Genomic DNA, 20,649 nt, shown 5'->3' with positions numbered 1-20,649 from the left:
GTCATCATACCTAAACAAGTAAATAGGCCGATTGTCTCAAAACGACACGTACGAGCGTTGTAAAGTACAATCCAGTGACAGGTACTGGACCATACGTACTTTACGTTGTGAAACACGTTGTTTGTTGAGGGTTTGGAAACAAAAATACATTGCGTACACTGCGTAAGTCATGTGACTTAACTTATCCACAAAATGTTATTTAACTTTAAATAAAGCTGACTTCTGTAACATCACTGTTGTCTGGACGTCTCCAATGGAAAACTAATCAAAAAGCTTCCTAACAGATAATCTGTGCTGACCATCAGACTTGACTCAGCTTCAGATTCCCCTTCTGACTGTCAGGATGGGAAATCCAAGTGGAAATCAGTTATATATACATTTACAGCACATCGCGTCTAAAGCTTTTGTTTTTAAATCTGACATTCTTTCTGTTTACACATTTGTTTTCTGTTATTGCCATACTGTCTGAAAGTACTGTGTGCTGTTTTGACATAGCAAGCTTCTTCCTCTTGCGGCCAGCTGTGGAAACATCTTTGCCTGGTGAGTAGCTAAAGCTGAAAAGGGTAAAGTACAACAACAGAGAACCTGGACCTGAGAGACCATATCAGATGTGTTGTCCTTGAGCAAGACAAAAAATCCATACCAGCTTTGGGGTCTCTGTGCTGAAGCCAAGCCTGACCTCTGCACTCTCTGACAAGAGAACAGAGAGTTTTCTTTAAGAAGCTCAGCAGAATATCACAATATTCCTTCAGTCTGGCGGCTTGCTGATCAGCAGTAAAAGCTCTCAGGTAAGACTGTGTGGAATCATAGGAATGTATGTCTAATGAGACCCTTTCCTCCAGAAGTACAGATCCAAAAACAGGCCACCTGACCAAGCCAGATAAATAACCGTGCTACGATTTTTGAAAAGACAAAAACACCTATAGCGTTTTCACACTGTGAGAAACGTCGTCAGCAGGTTTGGACTGAAGCTCAGACAGTCAGCTCGTCTCAGACTCAAGGAATTCAGGTGTTGACTGCTGATTTTCGTCATGGCACACAGACATAAAGCTTGTTAGGTGGTGGTTTTCGAAAAAGTCTCTTCATGAGTTTGATGCGGGAAATGTGTTTTTCTCCCTCAAATCTCTTACAGACATTGCTTATTTTAATTTTGTAAATCAAAATGTGGTGATTGTTTTTATGATTCTTTACTGAGACCTGATCACTCCAGTAGAATCTAACAGAGTCCTATAGGAGCAGAGCCCAAACCTGTACTGCGCTGAAAACAATGACTATCAAATTAGATTAATGAACAACATGAACAATTACAAAAACATTTGTTATGTTTTCACATTGTCAAACATGCAGCAATTCTCAGGCAAGTCTGTTTACACACATTATGTTTCAGCAGTGCTGACAGCTCAGGGCATAAACAAGTGTTTTCCATGTTGAAATCGAGGTATTTGAGCCGGAGGTGTACAAAATCTGTCCTCTCTCTCTCTCCTTCCATCTCTGACTTTAATTGGATCTCTGTCTCTCAGTGTTATTCTCCATGTGTTCGCAGATGGCTTTACATGCCCGGTGAGAAATGGACTTAAGTGCTCACTTGTAAGGTCTTTGTGCCGATGGTGATGTTTAGGTGATGGCATTTTTATTCATAGCATCAAACATCCACCTAGCTTCCCTTCCTCTCTCCTCGCCGCCGTGTCGTACAGAGGCTTATAAATTAAGGGCCATAGGGAGAGAGATGGAGAGAAACAATGTGTGTGTCTGTCTGCATGCAGATGGCTACACTCACTCACTCACTCACTGCAGCCAGTCCTGGAGGCAGTCGGTGTTTACCGAGACAGGCCGTTTAATGAAGTGGGTCTGTCTCTTCACACTCTAGTTAAGGAGAGTCTCTCAGTCTGCAGCCCTGCAGCCCCCTCTCCATCCCCTCACATAACTCATTAACCACATTGGCTAATCGTGCCCTCAAAATGCAGCTCTCCGTAGCAAATGCCTTGCTCAAGGGCAAAACAAGCGCCATTCCATCTGGGGGCCCAACAGCAGATGTTTAAATGAACATTTCTTGCTATTAAGTGGCACTCCAACCCACAGTGATTTGTACACCCACAGTAAGTGTAAGTGGACCAAATGTCAAACTTAATAAGCGACTAGTGGCAGGAAGAGCAAGAGAAGGTTGAGATGTATTGTTTGCAGCATTTTGAGCAAGTGTTAAACTGGAAATATGGAAGAATTAGAGAGAAAAATATTGGTTTGGTAACCATATCACACTAACTGACATAAAAAACATAATTGATTCATAAATTCCATGGAAGCTTTTACATTTGCTGTTTTTAATGAGAAAAATGGATGAAGGGGATATGTGCTGCTCGGTTTTTTACCCACTAGAACCTCACTAAACAGAATCCCCTCAATGTCCATCCATAATAACCCAGATGAAAAAAGCTCTGAGTTTATTAAAATGAACAACAAAGATAAGGATGACAATTTTTTTTATTAAAAATGCAAATGCACCTGTACAGGAAAGTTTAAACATCTTCAGATCCATGACAACTGGCCAAACATTTGTTTTTTCAACAGCGTCTATGTAGTTTCAGTTCTCCCCCACTTCTGAAACCAAAACCACAAACTCGACTATTTCTGTCAGAAATAATGCTTTATTTAAATTATAAGAAGTGGGTGTTTAGCATCAGCAGCAATTTCCAAGGCTGATAAGAAAAAAAGAAAAGAGTAACACCTACAAAAACACAGATAAAAATAAATCAAATTAATTAGACAAAGAATCCAATATAAAAAATACACTTATTAATATTTTCATTATCACCCACACAGTTTGATAAGTGCTCCACCACTAAGACAAGTGATACAGTAAATACAAAGCCGGGAATTTTCACACAGCCCTGCATTCCTTCCCAAGCTACTGGAGTACTGAGCTATAAGCAAACACCCTCAGCCCGCTCCACTCATACACTACAACTCATTAACATACTTGCCCCCTCCCCCCCCCCCCCCCCCCCCCCCCCCCCCCCCACACACACACACACACCGCACACACACACACCGCACACATCTGGACATTATCATGGGAACATTTATTGGGCGAAGTTTGAGCTGTTGTTACAATTACCTCCAGCAACGCAAAGTAGAAGCTGGGAATGACTCAGTGTTTCTGCAGAGCAGCATCACACCTCTCTCCCTCCGTTGTTCATTTATTCCATCCACCTCTCTTTCCCTTCATCTGGATCTGTCTGTGCAAACACTGTCTGCTCTCCACCTTCCTCCCCAGACATGAAATAATTCTTCCAAAAACTTTCCCCTCTCTATAAACCATGTGGCTTTAAAGGAAACATTCCACGTTTGATCCAACCAACCAAATTTAAAGATTGATCGAATATTGTAATAAACTTTTCTTCAACAGGCCTCATCTACTTCTACTTCATGTAGTAATTTCCTTCATTACCCAGAATGGCTTTCAACAACCTTAGGAAAAAGGCATGAGCTTGTTGCACCCAGTTGCTGACAGAGAGAGTAATTGTGCCAATAACATCGGGAGAGTGCTTTCTTCCACTTGAAAAGAAGGGAATCATGCCCCTTTCTTGCAATCCTTCCACCGTCCACTGAGGCTGGTGTGTGTGTGCATGTGTGGATGCTTCTACCTGTGTGATTGTTGAACGTCACTGAAAACTGGGGACTTGAGACACCTACACCTGAAGTTTACTGCCGATACTTTAAATAGCTAAAACATTTTTTTTATTCATGGTAAGAAGGAGCTGCACTAAATAAAAACAATGGTTCATTCAGCTGCTTTGTGGGATGTCATGAACCAAAAACAATAACCTTTTATTATTCTCTCTAAATTCATGATGAAACGTGCTTTAGCGTGAAAACTGTGTGCTCAGTCCTTTTTGTTGTGAAAGCATCACCCAGCAACAGGAAGTAACAGAAGAAACACTCACCCACAAAAACAGACACACTTTTGCCATGACCACTACACTTCTGTGTGAGCAGATATGTCCCCACAATGTAGGAAATACCACACCACACACAAACACACACACAGAAGAAGCTGTAGGCTACAACGTTCAGATTTTGCAATACATGAGTGGTTTCTGTGTTTTAATGCCGATGAAACCAAAGTCTGACCAGTCGTTCTGAGCTCTGCTGGGAGGCTACAGATGGCACGTGTGTGTGTGTGTCGTATCTGAGTGTGTGAGCAGAAAACACACTATGATGCCACCTGGCATCACACACACACACACACACACACACACACACACACACACACACAAGTTCATCCCTCCCAATTTCTCACCTCCTCCATGTTAACCAAAAAATCGACATCATCTCTATCTCTTTTACTCACCCTCACACACCACAGCTCATGTCATCTCCCCACAAGTAATACTCTTAGTCAGTTTCCTGCTCTTTGTCTCTCTCAAATATCTGTAAAAATACTCACTTACTGTATTCATAGCACACCCACATGTGCACAAATTTGTACAGTTATACTTGACACACAAGTGTACTTGATACACAAATGACATTTCCTGACAGTGTTAAGATCCACTGAACCGACCAATCACAGCCTGGATGGGGCGGGACATTTAAAAATATTGACAGATAGGTGTCATTTCCACTGGGGACGCAGGGGACAGGTCAGAATCAGAATGTCTCCATCACTTTTTGAAAGCTTTTGTTCAAAATGTTCTGAAAAAAAAAATGTTAAATTACAAATGAAACAATGGACAATAAGAAAACATGCAATGCAACTGAAATATAGAAGAAACAAATGTGCATTGTCCAAAAGCTGATAGCTGACTGGCACCTATTTTTTTCCACTTCAAGCACTGGATAGCAGGTGGTGTGGCGCTGAGCTCCGACACAAGAAAAGGCAGGGGTCAAACGTTGACATTCACCTGGAAGTTCGGTTTTGTGTGAAACTTGCCTCCATGATTACAGAAACAAACGAATGCTAAGGTTGCTTTCTTACACAAGGATTGCTCACGAGCAATGCATACTAGGCTACCCTGCCTACTTAAAAATTAGGTATTTAATACTAATTTGTTTTTCCAATTATGTTGCTATTATGTCATAACATTTTCTCATTATGTTGATAAAGAAAAACATAGTCTGGGAGGCATTAGGTTTCCATTTAAATGTATTTGCTCTTACAAATGAGTTAATTACAAATGTAACTTCAAGGAGACAGGATTGGCTTGTGATTGTTGTCACTCCCACAGAGACAAGCAGGAATCCCAAGATGGTGTCCCCAGAGGGTGTTCACCATAGCCCAGTTCCTGAACGTTAACCTAAGTATAACCCTATCCCTGAAACCAAGCCTTAACGCTGAAACAGCCCTTTAAATAAGTGAGGACCGAACATTTCCTCAAGATCAAAATAAAGGTCCTCACAAAGGCAGAAGTACAAGAGCAAACATAACGACACGCTAATTGTTTAGAGCTACAGTATGAGCACCCACTGAACACACACTCATATTGTGCTCAGAAATAATCACTCGTGCCACCCATCCATACATCCACCCACACACATTTAATTTTATGACCATGACTGTTTGTCAGATGCAATAAACACACATTTCAAAACAAACAAAACACCCAAACGCTGGTTACATGATAACTTATTTGGTAAACCCGGCATCTGAGTGATGTTGAAGAACACTTCAAAAGAAAATGCATTCAAGTAAATCCTATTAAAACCAGTAAGATCATACACACACGGCCACACAAACTCCCTACTCTGCCCAAAAAAATTAAATTGGGCCAAGCAGCCAAAGTATGAATATCCTCATCCTTCACCTCGGCCGTGCAGATACAAAGCCACAGACGCACAATCCTGCTGGGAAATTAAAATGGAGACGAGGAGGAGGTGGAATTTGTTCTCATTTAGGAAGCCTTAATCTGACAGAGGAGGGAAGGAGAATGCCCCCCCACCCCCTTCTTAGGCAGACTGTTTAGGGACCCTGAAGGATGAAATGAGATTTAGTGAAAAATCAAATGGGGTTTAATATGAAAAAGTTGGAAAAAATGAAAGTCAAAGTCGTATTTTGGGGAGTAGAGAAGTTTCTCCAAGTGTTGCAACTTTGCTTGTGTTTAACGGAAAGTAGCTAGTTACTGCATCCGCAGTCTGTCTGGATAGCTTGAGACTTAAACAAACACAGAAGGGCGTTTCTGTGTCTGAAATCAGAGAAAGTCCAACTGTCTCCATCTGTACCACAGAGATTTGGGAGGAAAAAGGCCCTTTGTCAACTGACACTCAATCCACACCTCTCTAAAGTGAGTTAGGGGCAAAGCAATAAACACTGTGTCACTTCCACTGCACTTTGACATGCGTTAGCCCTTGACAAGTTCATCTGCATTCACAGAGAGGCCTGGCTGGCTATACATTCAGCCTCTTGTTCCCAAAAGCATGTGACAATAATTAGCTAGCTCTATTCAGAAACACATATAGAAACCCCAGCAGGGAATGCTTTGGTTTGTTAATGAGAGAGTCTAGTGGACAGGCAGACGGGAGGCTGATAGAAAGATAAAGATCTGACAGTTGGACTCTGAGAAACAGCCTTAATTTCAGAGAATGATATTATGAAGCATAAATGTCGGCCGGTGTTGGGACTTAACGAGTTATAAGAGGACAAGCACATTGGTCAAATTAGCTTTTCAGTCATGCAAACTTTAATACCAAAACTATTCTTCTGTTCTTTTGTGGCTCACTGCTTTTGGAGCTTCAGGCTAACACCATAGCATCACGACTGATAGTGAGAAGCTAGCATTATCAACGAGATCTAGCAGCAGTGTCATAAACATTTTTTTCAGTGTCACCTTAAAGTTCAAAACAATGTTACACAAAGGTAGCATCAGTGATGAGGCTAGCTATATATGTATATATATAAACTAAAAACTCCAGCACAGTTAAAGAATGGAGTTACTCACTTGAAACAATGTCCAGAAAGTAGGCTAAACCTGGCTATGTCTAATTTATTGAGCTAATATTGCACGTTTAACATTAGTAAATATGCAGGCAATATAATGAAAACATTACAACATTACATTTTTGGTGATGGCAGGTGTGTCTTCTTTAAATGTAGTTATAAATTTGTATCTTATCATTTTCATGTTTATACTTGTGACAAGTATTTATATTTTGCGCAACTTCATATCTCTACAAGAAAAATTGCACTTTTTACTTCTGTGTTTATCTGATCGCTGTAGTTACTAATAACAAATATTTCACATATAAATATATTCAATGTTATAATGATTTTACAACCAAACATATTGCAATGTAATTGGGCCCAGCCTCGCAATGTTGCTTATCCAATAATGCATAAATAAATTATTTAACACTATAAAAGGGACCATTTCTCATAATTAAGACTCTTACTTTTAAAACCTAAGAGCTTTTTGCTATTAACATAGAACTCTAATGAAGAACTTTCACTTATGATAGAGAATTCCATCATTATGCTATTGCTAGGCAAGGGATCAAAACACTAACACCACTACTATCACTGCTAAACTACTACTACTACTACCACTGGTTAAATGGTACTTCTAAAATCACTAACCTTATACTAAAGTGTCAGCATGTAATGCCAAAACAAATGATGTTCTGGTGACACACTAACACACTAACACCAACACACCCATTTCCTAAAAAGAATTTTTCCCCTTTCAGTCAGCAGCCTGATTCAAAATAACCGAACCTCAACTGAGTCACTCCAATGTTCACTGTACTCATCAAAGTACCTAAAAGTCAAGATGATGAAGCTCCACGGACTCACACACAGCAGGCATCACAAAACCCAAACACACATATTAGTACAGAGTATCTAAATAAAAGGCCCAGGTTTTGTAGAGCTGACCTAAAATAGATTTGAGTCAACACAGTGAACTTGTCATGTCATCCATGTATTTGCTTCATTTTAGTTGTGTGTGCATCCCACAATCTTTAATCTGTTTATCCTCTGCCCACAAGATATGTGTGTGTGTGTGTGTGTGTGTGTGTATCTTCTACCTACATGTCTCAATGGGAGGTCACCCTGGGGCGTTTGTACCCAGACAGATACAACGCATTCTTCTACAAGCTGAGAAAGACTTTATTGTCTATGCTGCTAGTGAACAGCCATTTAGTTTCCAATGGGGGTGGGTTTCCCGTCGCGCATTTTTAAAAGGATAAAGCCTCCCAGGCTGCTCATCCTCCCCGGAGAAGGTCAAGACACAGTTTGACCCGCTGACCGACCCCAGACCCCTGTCTTCTGATGCTGAACTGCCCCAAGCGTGACATTGAGTTTTCATGGGCCTTCTAAGTTCACAAGGGGGCAGATGTGTGAATCAGATGAGAGATGTGAAGTCGCAGTTATTTATATTTGGTGTTTTACTAGAATTTTAATGGTGCCCTGTGACGTTTGGGACATTCAGAAACATGGACGTTAGTTTAACTTTGACGCATTTCACAGAGAAAGAAGCAGATCACGGTTTGCCTGTACATCTGCCAGTCTGTCCTTCCATCCATCCATTCATCTTATTTAGAGATATTTAATGACTTTAAAGTTAATGTAAGGCCATTTTCTGAATGTGAAGCTGTTTTCCCTGAGTGCTTTGCTGAGGCGTGAAAGCAGCTGTAGTAGGATAACACAGCATTGGTGTCATATTAGTGTAATTTGTCATCAAGTATGTTAAACATACGTCATGTATAAGTATAAAAACAAATTATCCTAAGAACACGCTTTACACTGAAAATACACAACTGATGAATGGCTGATTTGATGTGTATTTCTCCTTTGAAGCTGCTGCTGCATGATGACACGCATCATGGCATCAAAGAAACAGTAATATGAAATGAAACGTCTTCTGTGTTTTCCAAAACATTTAGAATTTTTCAGGGATGTAATTCATGCCTTCAGTGTTGTGATCGATGTCTCTGAAGGATTGTGGTCCATGAAAAAATAACTTGCCGGAGCCTACAAATTCCCTAAGACTCGAAGATTTGAAAGTAGCCATGTCCAGCGGAAATGGAAACATTAAAATGTAACCAACCATCATCACATTAAAGTATCCTCCCAAATGAGATGTCTACGCCTCTTTGGATAAATCCTACAAACTTATTAAACCAGCCAATCCAGCAAACCACCAAACCATCCGTTTACTGACTCCCTCTCCAAGCTTAATGTACATCCAGCGTTCACAGTAGATTTAAATATCTTGAGCTTTAAGACAACTTAACAGCCAATAGAAGCTGCACGCAAAAATGGTTCAAAACAAGCTTTATCGTCACCGTAAAATCCAACTGTTTACTCTGATGCCCTTCTATCGTGCATTAGCGTGCATGTTGCTTTTGGGACATCTGGAGTGTATCAGCGAGTGCATCCTGTAAATCCTGGGATTGCAGCTGTGACGCTGCTAACTGGGCCCCCCCCCCCGCCAAACTCTCTCCTCATTAATCTGCTTGTTAAGGATCTAATCTGACATGTGTTTTCATTTGTGTGTGAAAGCGTGAGTGTGTTTGTGTGTGTTTATGTGCGGCTCACTGATGAGCAGGGAATCCACAATAGATCCAATTACGTTTCCAGCTATTTTGTTAGATTTATTATGTGTGCGGTGCGCTTTCGTGTGCATTTTCTTTGCCTGCACACATGCCGAGACAGTATGTGGGAGCTGATTCATATGAGACGCAGAGTTTGGGTCTATAATTGTTTAGAAAAGCAAATCCAAACAATGTACAGTTGCATAAGAGAAACAAAGGCCGGATTCAGAGTTCACCCTTCCTTCCATTACACAAACACTTGCTGCTGAGAGACAAATCAGCTTGTGAGTGTCAGACAATGTTCATACTCTATTCTTACTCTGATCTATAAAAGGTGGAATCTATTTCTTTTCATTGATGGATAAATTCTGAACTTTGGAGCACTGATTTCTGGCACCAAGCAGTATAGTAAGGATATAGTACAGTATCAGTCACTCTCAGTTAAAAAGTACTTCTCATAGTAGACATACAAAGCAAAAGGTCTTCGATCCAGCAATACAGCTTGGTCGTGTCATGGTTTTAAGGATTTCCGGGCTTAATTTGGGGGTTTTGATTCCATGTCTTGTTTATTGTTGTGGTGATTTTATGTTCGGTCTAGTTCTGTTCTCACTGTCCCCACTCGTCCCCTGTCCTCATGTCTTAGTTCATGTCATAGTATGCACTCTTGGTTCTGTGTCTAAGTTCTTAGATCTGGTTACTAGTAAGTTGTTTTCCGTTTAGGTTTTACATGTATTTTGTCTTCTGTTTCTTTCATTCTTGTTGGTCTGTCTTATCCGTGTCCTCATCTGTTTCTGTATTTGGTTTTTGGTATGTTCGGTGCCAAGTTACAGTTTGTCTACGTGTGCCCCGTCTGTTCACTCCATGTATCTGTGTCTTGCCTTGTTTCCTGTTTTATTCTGAAGTTGTCTGTGTTTGTAGTGTGTCTAGTTTTGCTTCCTGTTCTGTTTTTTTACCTTGATGTGATCCCGTTTTGTGTTCCCGCACTGCCCAGCTATTTTTGGCAGAGTTCTGATAAACCTACAGTACGCAGCTAACGGCTAAAAGACAAAGTTAGTGAATATCTGCTGAACAAAGTAGAGCATTCAGCTGCTTAAAGACCCGGTTCTTTTTTCAGGAGTTGATGGAAACCAAATAAATTGGACTTCCATTCAGCAGAAGCCGCTATAAACATTCACTTCAAATTAATGTTGAGTCTGGTGGATGTGTAAAAGGCAACTGTTAGCTTACACGGCTTATCAATGTTTTAAGGCCATTACATTTCAACTTTTTGTGGAGTTCTTCCCCCAAGCAGCGATATCTTATTCAGTTACCAATGAGTGACAATTTTAAGTATCTTTAGTGGCCAAGTGTATCACACGATGAATCTTACAAATAGCCTTTGCTGATAACTCGGTTCAGATATAAAGCACTGAAATGGCAGCTGTATACAATGTGCTCACTCAACATTTTGTGTGTAGTTATTATTAAACACAGCCAAGAGTTCAGGTTGTGCACAGTGAAAAGTTCACCATCATTTATCCAAATGGAGGAGAAGGAGACAGAGAACATATGGCGAACAGAGGAAAAAATGGGATGAAATTATGACGAGTGCACATGGAGTTCAGAGACAGTGAGAAGCAGGAGAGTGTGAGGAGAGAGAGAGAGAGAGGGTGCAGGACGTGATGGGATGAAAAAAGTGACAGAACAGCCTGAGGGTGTTAGAGGAGGGCAAGAGACAGCAAGAGGTCTGTCTCTGAGGTCAGGATTAGACTGACCATGCCAACCAGCCTAAGGCCCTGTCTCTCTGAGTCTGTCTGTACCCTTTTGCTCTCTTTTGCCACCATTCTCTTTGCTGTTCATCTTCCCCTCTTTCCCCTTCGCTTACTCGTTATCTCAGACATCCCAGTCTCTTTGTCATACAGAAGATTTCCTCCCTGTTTTCCACATCTCCTTTCATTGCTTTCTTCTCGATCTGTGAGGATCACACTAAATAACCAGGGGGGATTTAATGACTAAACTAATGTCTGCTGTTTGAGAGCTCAGCAGGAGGGAATCCCAGACTGAGACCCCACTGCAACGTGGGAAATGCAATCATTTTGGAAAGCAAAGATGGCATGAGAAAGGGAGAGGTATGTTGATCTGTAGATCTGTTGTTTTATGCTTTGACCTGTGGGTATTTAAATCCCTTTGCTCTAATTGGCAATACCTGTAACTTCTTTAAACACTGTGTAACTAAATCAAACTGTAATACTTTTCAGTCCCAAGTAAAGCACACAATTGTCAAGGTTATGTGAATATTTTTATTCACAAAACCTTTTAACAAATGTACATGAGAAATTACACATTTGTCTGCGCAACATAAAATATAAATCATCTTACATAAGACAGAGAATGAAAATGGCTCATTCAGACTACAAACAGGAAAACAAAACAAATATTCATCTTTCATTGACCTAATTCTCACGGCTCTTTTGTGCTTCAAGGAAGAACATATCACTATAAAACACAAAACAACCAATCAAATTTCCTTGGAAGCGAGCCACAAGCTAACCATTCTGTGACAGACGCACATTTAGTCTTCCTGTTTAGTGTGGCCGCTGCGGAACTGAAAAATACAACCATCTGGAAGGGACACTTTTATTTAGTTTGAAACTGGCAAAGTCAGACTGAATACTGAGCACAGAACCGCTGGTGAAACAACGTCTCAGTCTGAAGCCACATAAAAAAGGCTGAGATTCAACATAATATTTGTCATGTGGCACATTTTTGCGCTGCAGCACAAACACAAGACTAAACAACTGACGGCAGAGTCTCTGTCCAGTGTTGTTTTGCACTTTCACAAGAAGAGGTCATCAAGAATGTGCTGGGAACAACTTTATCCAACTTTATATCCATCCATTCAGCATCATTCCACCCATAATCCTCCCAGCCATCTGTACAGTAATTCTTCAATCTATCATTCAACAATACACCCATTCTTCCATGCATTCACCCATTAGTCTATCAATTTGAGTCATCCCATCCATCAATCAATCAATCTCTTTATTTGTCCCTGTAGGGAAATTAGTTTGCAGAACAATCACTAGGCATTACATCATATGCCACAAAGAAAACCCTCAAACATATTGGTAAACACACACTAACACATAATTTCCCATACCCCGCACCTTACTACCGCTTAAATTAGGCGGGCCAGACCAGCTGAGCATCCTGCCCATTTGGCCTTACCTGTTTAAAAAATTAATTGCTTGAGACACAAATGAAGATTTAGATCTATTTATTAGGCAATATCGTCACCCAGATGGCAGCAGTTCAAAAGAAGGGGCAAGGGCGCGCCTCTTGTCTCCCACAATGGGTTTTCAATACTTGGTAACTTGATCCCTAATAGTGTACTGGCCGTCGTTACTGTTGTCGTTCTTACAGACGTTTTCTGTAGGGAAATTAGTTTGCAGAACAATCAAGTAGGCATTACATCATAGTGCCTACTTGATGGGCATCCACAAATCAGTTTATTCATCCACTCACCTATTCTATTCATCCATCCAGCCATCTTTCCATCCATCATTCATCTTGGGATTCACCCATCCATCATCTTTCTATTTATTATCCAAAAATGAATTCAATTGTTGTCTAGCAATTCAGTCCATCAATTGATATATCCATTCCCCCCAAATCTTCCCATCCATGGCCAAATAATCAGTTTCATCCTTTATCCAGCAATCCATCTATCCGTTTGTCATTTCAGTTCCGTTTGTCGTTTCGGGTGATCCAGCCATCTGTCCCACCATCCTTCCATCTATCATCCAATGGTACATCCTTCCTTCCATCCATCAACCTATCCTTTGATTCATCAATCCAGTTATCTATCCATCCGCACATTTATCCATTGATTCATTCATCTCTTCATCCGTCTGCTGATTCTTCCAAATATTCTTCTTCCATCATCGATCAATCCATCCATTTATCTGCTGATCAATCTATTTATCCATGCTGCTTCTATTACATCCAACAATCCATCCATCCATCTGTTGATCAATCATCTCACAGATTCTTTTGTGCTATCCTGCCTCATTCATTTATCATCCATCAATCTATCCATCTTGTGATTCATCCATCGATCCTATCATCATTTTATCCATCATCTGTAAATCCATCCATCCATCCATTGATTTTACATTCATCCTGATATCTTTCCATCTACAATCCAACGATCCATTTCATCATTCATCCAGCAATCCATCTTTCCACTGCCATCCTACAAGCCAACTGGTGATTCTTTCATCAGTCCTCTTCCATCTTTCATCTCCTTCTGTCATCTAGAAAATTCTTTATCCATCCATCCATCCATCAAGCAATTGATCCATCTATCCATTATCATCCTACAACCCATTGATCTTTCATCCATTCAGATTTTTACCATTCCTTAACTGAAATACTATATTTTTCTTACTTCCAGAATACTTGATTAGTTCTTTTAAGCCACCATGATCAGCCAAGTAAGTTCAACTTTGATAACAAGTGACTGAAAAACTAAATCCTCGACTCACTTTTGAAATGTCACAGATCCCCCAGCCCCAACATGCACACAGACACAGACAAATGCATTCCAAGTGTATGTTTCCATTCATGTGACAACTCCAGGCTGTGGGATGTTGGTCCTGTGACAATGTCTCTGCTTCAGGAAACTTTTTTTTTTCTAATCATGGATCCCTTTGCCTCGGGACATACTTGTCCTTCCATCACACTGTGGGGGAATTTATAGTATCTGTTATAATAGAACAGTTAGACTGTTCTATTAGTGACGTCAAAGTCAATGATAAAACTTTGAATAAATTATGGATTCCTCTTTACATGACTGTTGAACATTAAATACAAATAAACCTTTGCTAGTACACCGTGCTCCTTAACTTAGGTTCTACAAGACTGTGCAACTCTAGTGGAGGGATGAACACATTCTTTCAATAGATATTCTCTCATTTGGGATTTTGATGGTTGTGGTGGAGCAGCACATTGCTCTAAAATTTCCCATGGGTGTTCAGATGGTAACTGTGAAGGCCATAGGATATGATTTATCATTTTCATACTCATCAAAGCATTCCCTTGTGACCAGAAATAAGTCTGTGAATCCAAGAAGTGACATCAAAAGCAGGTACATTTTCCTTTCAAAGTGATCCTGTGTGTGTCAGTATTGGCTCTTTGTGTCATATGTGCAAAAAACTGTACAAAAATGTGTGTTTGAGAATTTGCAGAGCATGCACACTGTAGCTGTGTTTGCACCACAGAGTGCACATGAAGCATACTGTAAGTGACGGAAAGTTTGGTTGCTTGTGTGTGTGTGTCTGTGTGTGTGTGTGTGTGTGTTAAATGTGTGAGTGTATGTGTGAGGTGCAGACTGTGCCAGTACAGCCTCATGTAGGAGGAAACAGTTCAGCCAACTCCTAAAAAGATGTCCCAAATTATCCCGCCACCGACGCATGTTCTTTACCCATGCCTCTGCTCTATTTTACCGCACTCTGCAGGGATTCACTTTGTCGGCCACGCTATTTCAGACGTGGACGTGAGACAAGACTTGTTCTGGTGCTGTTCCAGATTGGCTACGGACGCAGAGCCGATGCATCTTAGTGTGTCTGAACAAAAGTGTTACTGGTTCTCGTCTACACCAACGTCTGTTCACTGAGCACAGATTGTGTCACTTGAGAGTTTGTGGAAGTGAAAGGTTATAGTTGGAAAACCCAGACTAACTGTTTTACAGAAGCTCATGAAGGCCTGGTGAACCACAAATTCATCCATTTAGCCTATAAGTTCATCTTTGAACATACTACAGTACATATTTTTAGTTTATGATCCAGTATATTTGTGATTGCATTTGTTGTTATTTTTCTGACAAAATTAGGCTACAGCCTGTCATTTATACCCATTTGTTTTTTGTGATAAAGCTTCATTGTTTCCAAACTGGTGGGTCATCTAATTCTAGTACAAACTCCCCCAAAATGTTTTGTTTCCTCCTTCATGAATCACACAAGCAGAAAACATTTCCCGGCTGACAAATATGTATTTTTTAAAAACGCTGTAATTACGGAACATAATTACAAACCCTGAGGGTGCACAAGGAAGATATTTTGTAACACAGATGTCGGCAATGTAGCCCGAGTTCGCTTGTGGACGCCAGTGCTATGGCTTCTTTGTTTGGCTAGTTAACTTCAGACATGTTTCACAGCACTGGAACATGTTTGTTCCATTCTGGTCCAGTAATTTAATTATGGACTGGAAGAAATGGGCAAGCAGCGACAGGCTATCCGATCTGAGGGAGGAGGGGGTGTCATTCCAACAATAAATTAGGAAAGTATATCTGAGCTAAAACCGTGGGGTAGAGTGCAACTGGCTCAGATACTATAAGGATAACTGGATAGGAGCAAATCTAAATACACACTGTTTTTAGAACTTTTATCTGGCGCTGAAACAATTAGTTGATTAATTTATTGACAGACAAGTATTCAGCTAAAATAAAACCATTAGCAGGTTTCAGCTGCTCATACATGAAGATTTGCTGTTTTTCAGCTTGTAAATTCAATTTGCTTGAAATTGAAGGCATCGCCTGCTGTCTGGGAAATTGTGAGGGGCATACATTATAGACAAAACATTTGATTAATTAATTTAAAATTAATTCTAGTGAAAACAATCGTTTGTTGCAGCTCTAGATTTATTACTAATCTTTGTCCAGGTTTCACCACTTTCTAAAGATTTTTTTTGTTTTTGATTACACAAAGATTTAGCTTGTGATCTTTAGATAAACTTACTGAACCTCACACTATACATAAAGGGCTTCAGCTAATGATTATTTTTTATAATTGATTAACATGTCAATTACTCCCATTGATTAATCCTTTGGCATATGTCAATAAAATTAAATACTTAGTAGTTAAAAATGACTATAATAGTAAAATGAATTTGACAGTGTCCAAAGATGTTCAGTATACAATGTATACAATACAAACCAGAGAATCGCAGAAACTCCTCACATTTGAGAAACTAGAACCAAAGAGTGTTTGGTATTTTGGCTTTAAAAGATGATGTAAACAATGAATTGATTATCAGAATTGTTGCTGATTAATTTTCAGTTGATTGAATAATTAATTAATCAACTAGTTGGTTCAGCTCTACTATACATGTACATTTGATTTCTGAGAAACAAATTCACAGTTCAGTCACTACTCTCTGCAGCGACATAAGAGGTCAGGGGTCAGGTCTGGATCTGAATGGTAATTCATGGTAAAACATTAAATCCTGTTGCTGTTTCCAATTACGGCCTCCCTGACTGGAGTGTCATATTTTGGAGCTGACGTTATGCTCGTGGCATCAAACAGTAAAATAAAACTGCATCATCTGAGGAAATTTTTAAGTGGGACTGCGGTCTCGCCAAAGGCTTAAGGCCTGGCTCAATGGGCATATTTCGAACATTTGACTCGTTCCCAAAAACAACACTGCTCCTGCCAAGTCAGAGAGCTATGAGCTACACCCCATCATCATCCAACATAAACTCACACAACAAATAATGAAACCAATCAAGCAAAACAGAGGCCCCTAAGATAACAGCCAAATTACATGATAAGGTGGCTGCAGGGTGGCCAGGCTGAGGAACGGTCATTGGTTTGAATCCTGCAGGCTTACCAAGGAATCTTGTGTGTGTGTAGCCAAAGTCAAAATCGCATCACGTGGAAAAATAGACAAACAAATACAAGAGCCTCTTCAGATGCATTAAAAATCTAATTTTGGACATCTTTCAGCCTAAACTTTCTTTTTTCCCAGATTTTTAAGAGTTTGTCACGTTTTGGGTATGAAATGACTTGTAAACTTTTTTGTACCTGAAAAGAGATGCAAGAAGCCTATCTTCTTTCTCATTGGATAAGAGAATGTTTGGCACATGTCAAAATAAATTTCCCCTATGGGAATCAATCTCATCTTATGTTAAACCCTGATGGAACCCTAATATTTTACTTACAGCACATTAACCTTTGGAAAAGTAATTTAAGCAGACAATAACACTCTGTTGGTGGTGAAGTACAGTGCCAACCACTGACTAAAATTTTATCACCATGATTTATTACATTTCATTAAGCACTTAAACAGCATTATTACATACTTATATTGCTCGCTGGGTTATCACACACTGTAAGGTCATTACAGATTTAGGTTTTCCTGTAGAAAGCATTCCTGAATGTTAACAACACTGAGGAAGGTGTGTAATCCACTGAAAGACACACAATATCCACTATCTGTCCAGGAAGCTAATGGTTTATTAGTCCCTTGGTGGTGAAACATGATCTAATAGTATTGGAGGACCCCATCTGTGAGACAGCGCTGGACAGCCAGTCGTGATTTACACAGGAGCCCTTTATGGAGCTTTTAAAAAAGACAGAGGAGCCGACATAAAAACAGGCTTATTTATGGAAGAGAGCAACACATGGGCTGTCGTGTACATGCACACAATCGAGTGTGTGTCTCTGGGTCAAAAAGAGGGGGTGTAGGGGTTGTGTGTGTGTCTGCATGGGTGCTTGTTTACAGGTATTGTAGAGGAATGCTCAGGAAAGCACCATCAGACATGGAGGAGTGACTTAGAATGCACGTTTGAGTGTCTGTGGGAAAAATACAAACACATTTTTAAATGGTTTTAACCAAAACCACTAATGATGGAGCCAGTGATGGTGACGGGAAATGGGGCTGCATTTTCTTCCATTATCAATCGATCTGACTATTTTCTATAAACGATTTTCTCAATAAATCAAATAATAATTTGTCTATAAAATGTCAGAAAACAGACAAAATGCCCCTTACATTTTTCCAAAGAACAAGGGGATAACAGCAAATCACTTGTTTTGTTTGACTAACAGTCCCAAAATCAAAGATAGTCAGTTCACTCCAATAGAAGAAAAGCAGAAATTCATGTTGGACAAGCTGGAACCACCACAAAAATGATCTTAAACAATTAATCGATTACCAAAATTGTTGCCAATTAATTTTCTAATCAACTTACCGTAGCAATCGTAATTGGAAATATAAAGGTTAAAATGCACAAGGTGAGAAAACATAACTGTAGCAAAAAACGGTCTTTTTCAACTTCCTCAAACGTACAAAAACCTGACAGCAGCACTTCCAACAATTTGCAAAGTTAAATTAGTCCTTGAGGTTCACTTACTACGAACAAAAGAGCCAGACAAACTCTATTCCCCCTCCAAATACAAACAGGTAAACTCTGCCTCCAAATGAAAAGGAAACACCATCCGTCTGAGTTTCACTAGGTTTACTGTCCTCCAAATTGTAGCCAAAACCCCAAGCAGAGACATATGCCATAAGACACCCCCCCAAATCCAGTATAAATTACAAAAACCATCAAACCGCATTTCCTCTGAAGTAATTGCCAATAGCCTCAGTGCCATATCTCACCCGTGTACCTCCAGTTCTCTGAGCGCAGATAGCATAACTCCTTGACCAATAGGTGGCAGAGTTTAACACTGTATCTAGGCAGGTTTAAGGAGAGAGGGTGGGGGAAGCAGAAGAGAGATAGAGAGTGAGGAGTGAACTCTTACTTGCAATCTCTGTCCTCCAGATCGAAATGAGGATTGAAGTTGATAAGGATCTTCTGACCAGGCTCGGGGGCTGTTATCACCCATGCGCATTGCTGGGAGGGCGGGTAGGCGCCGGGATAGCCCGGGGAGGTCAGGTAGTCCGCGGCGTGAATCTCTATATTCCCTCCGCATTTATCTGCGCCGCAAGAGAAAGCAGAAAGTTGTTCAGTTAGTGGAACGAAAGTGACTTTTTGGGCACTGAGCTGCACTTATTTGTTGACTGACAGCACATTTAAGTGTAAAAGAGGTAATCAGCATGGCAGTGAGGATACTAAGACCTCCAGCTGGGGTTCATCATAAATCCAAATATCTACAGTGGAGCGAAAATCATGTTGACAGTAGAGCGCTGATTTTTGCGCCAAGCCTCGTACACATATTCAAATCTACCAACCTAAAGAGGGTGATAAAACTCCCCGCTAACACTATCTTAGAAGTGGGGTATAAAGTGGTTCCTTTGCGTCCCTGTCATAAGGTGTGATTACGCTCATGAAGGTGAGGTGGGCTGCCTGCTGCTTCCTGCAAACAGGCAGGACGATTGAAATTAATTTTCTCAATGAATGATTTATTAAATTGCTCGTAGCCCATATCAAGCTTCAGTGGCAACACGGCAAAAAGCTCCAAGATGCGTCTTTAAATGAGCGCCACAAGACCTTAACAAAAAAATGTGTAATATTTTTATTATAATTAGGAAATCTTAACAAAGGGACTTCATGTGTGTATGTGATAATAAATTGTCAGTTTGAAGTGATTGTAAAAGGTACTTTGAGCATATTTTGGTATTGTTAAATATGTCTGCAATGGTGTATTCTGTATAATAAAATGAATACAGCGCTATTCGGGTGATTACAGTATTATAGTATGTTAACAGTATTTGAATGATCTAACTTGAATCCCTGCAGACGTGGTCTCACAGGGAACGCCGAAGCAATAACAGGTGAGAAGCAACAATGGTGCAAAATGATGCAAAATGGATCAATGTTCAGCCAGGCTGCCTGTTGTCAAGCCACATGTATTCATACAACCAGTAAACACCTACCAGTTTGTGTCAACGAAGCAACCAAGATGACTTGGGTGAAAAGGAAGAATAGCAATCCTCTATGCATCCTTAGATTGTACAACAAAGACATTCTGTTTAAGAAAATAAAGACAAACGGAAGGGAGGGAAATTGTCCAGGTGGGTTACGTCCAAAAGAGAAAAATAACCAAAAATTGTCTCAAAGTGAGAGATCTGGTTGTTGTAGGGTCCCCAGCATCCTGCGAGCTTCAGCACCAGATCCTTGGGTCTGTCAGGGAACAACTTGCCATCTCCTGGAAAAAATAATCCAAATGCAGAAAATAAGACGAAGGAACAATCCGTTCGCCAAAAGTGTCAGCTGTGCGCCCTCGGTTCTTTATTAAACCTCACACTTCTGATACCAAACAGGAACGATATAGGCTACGTACTTCCAAGTGGAAATTTTTCAAATGACAAACCAGTAACCGAGATTCAGTGAAAACCAACCGCAAGGAACATCGGAGCGCT

At 40.2% G+C, this 20,649-nt stretch overlaps 1 protein-coding gene across 1 annotated transcript in view; it reads right to left on the bottom strand.

Moving 5' to 3' along the window:
- LOC123972089 (neuropilin-1a-like) overlaps positions 1 to 20,649 on the bottom strand; it is a 74,351-nt gene that overhangs the window by 53,500 nt on the left and 202 nt on the right. The window contains exons 1-2 of the mRNA XM_046051323.1: positions 20,164 to 20,649; positions 19,089 to 19,263 (exon numbers count right to left, since the gene is read on the bottom strand). The exon at positions 20,164 to 20,649 is cut by the window's right edge and continues 202 nt beyond it. Of these exons, the coding sequence (XP_045907279.1) occupies positions 19,089 to 19,263; positions 20,164 to 20,254 (266 nt within the window). The 5' untranslated portion in view covers positions 20,255 to 20,649. The remainder of the gene's footprint in view (positions 1 to 19,088; positions 19,264 to 20,163) is intronic.

Source organism: Micropterus dolomieu, linkage group LG06 (genome assembly GCF_021292245.1).
Source record: "Micropterus dolomieu isolate WLL.071019.BEF.003 ecotype Adirondacks linkage group LG06, ASM2129224v1, whole genome shotgun sequence".
NCBI classification, from domain to species: Eukaryota; Metazoa; Chordata; class Actinopteri; order Centrarchiformes; family Centrarchidae; genus Micropterus; species Micropterus dolomieu.
The sequence above is the reverse complement of the archived record's forward strand: the minus strand, read 5'-3'. Positions and strand labels throughout refer to the sequence as shown.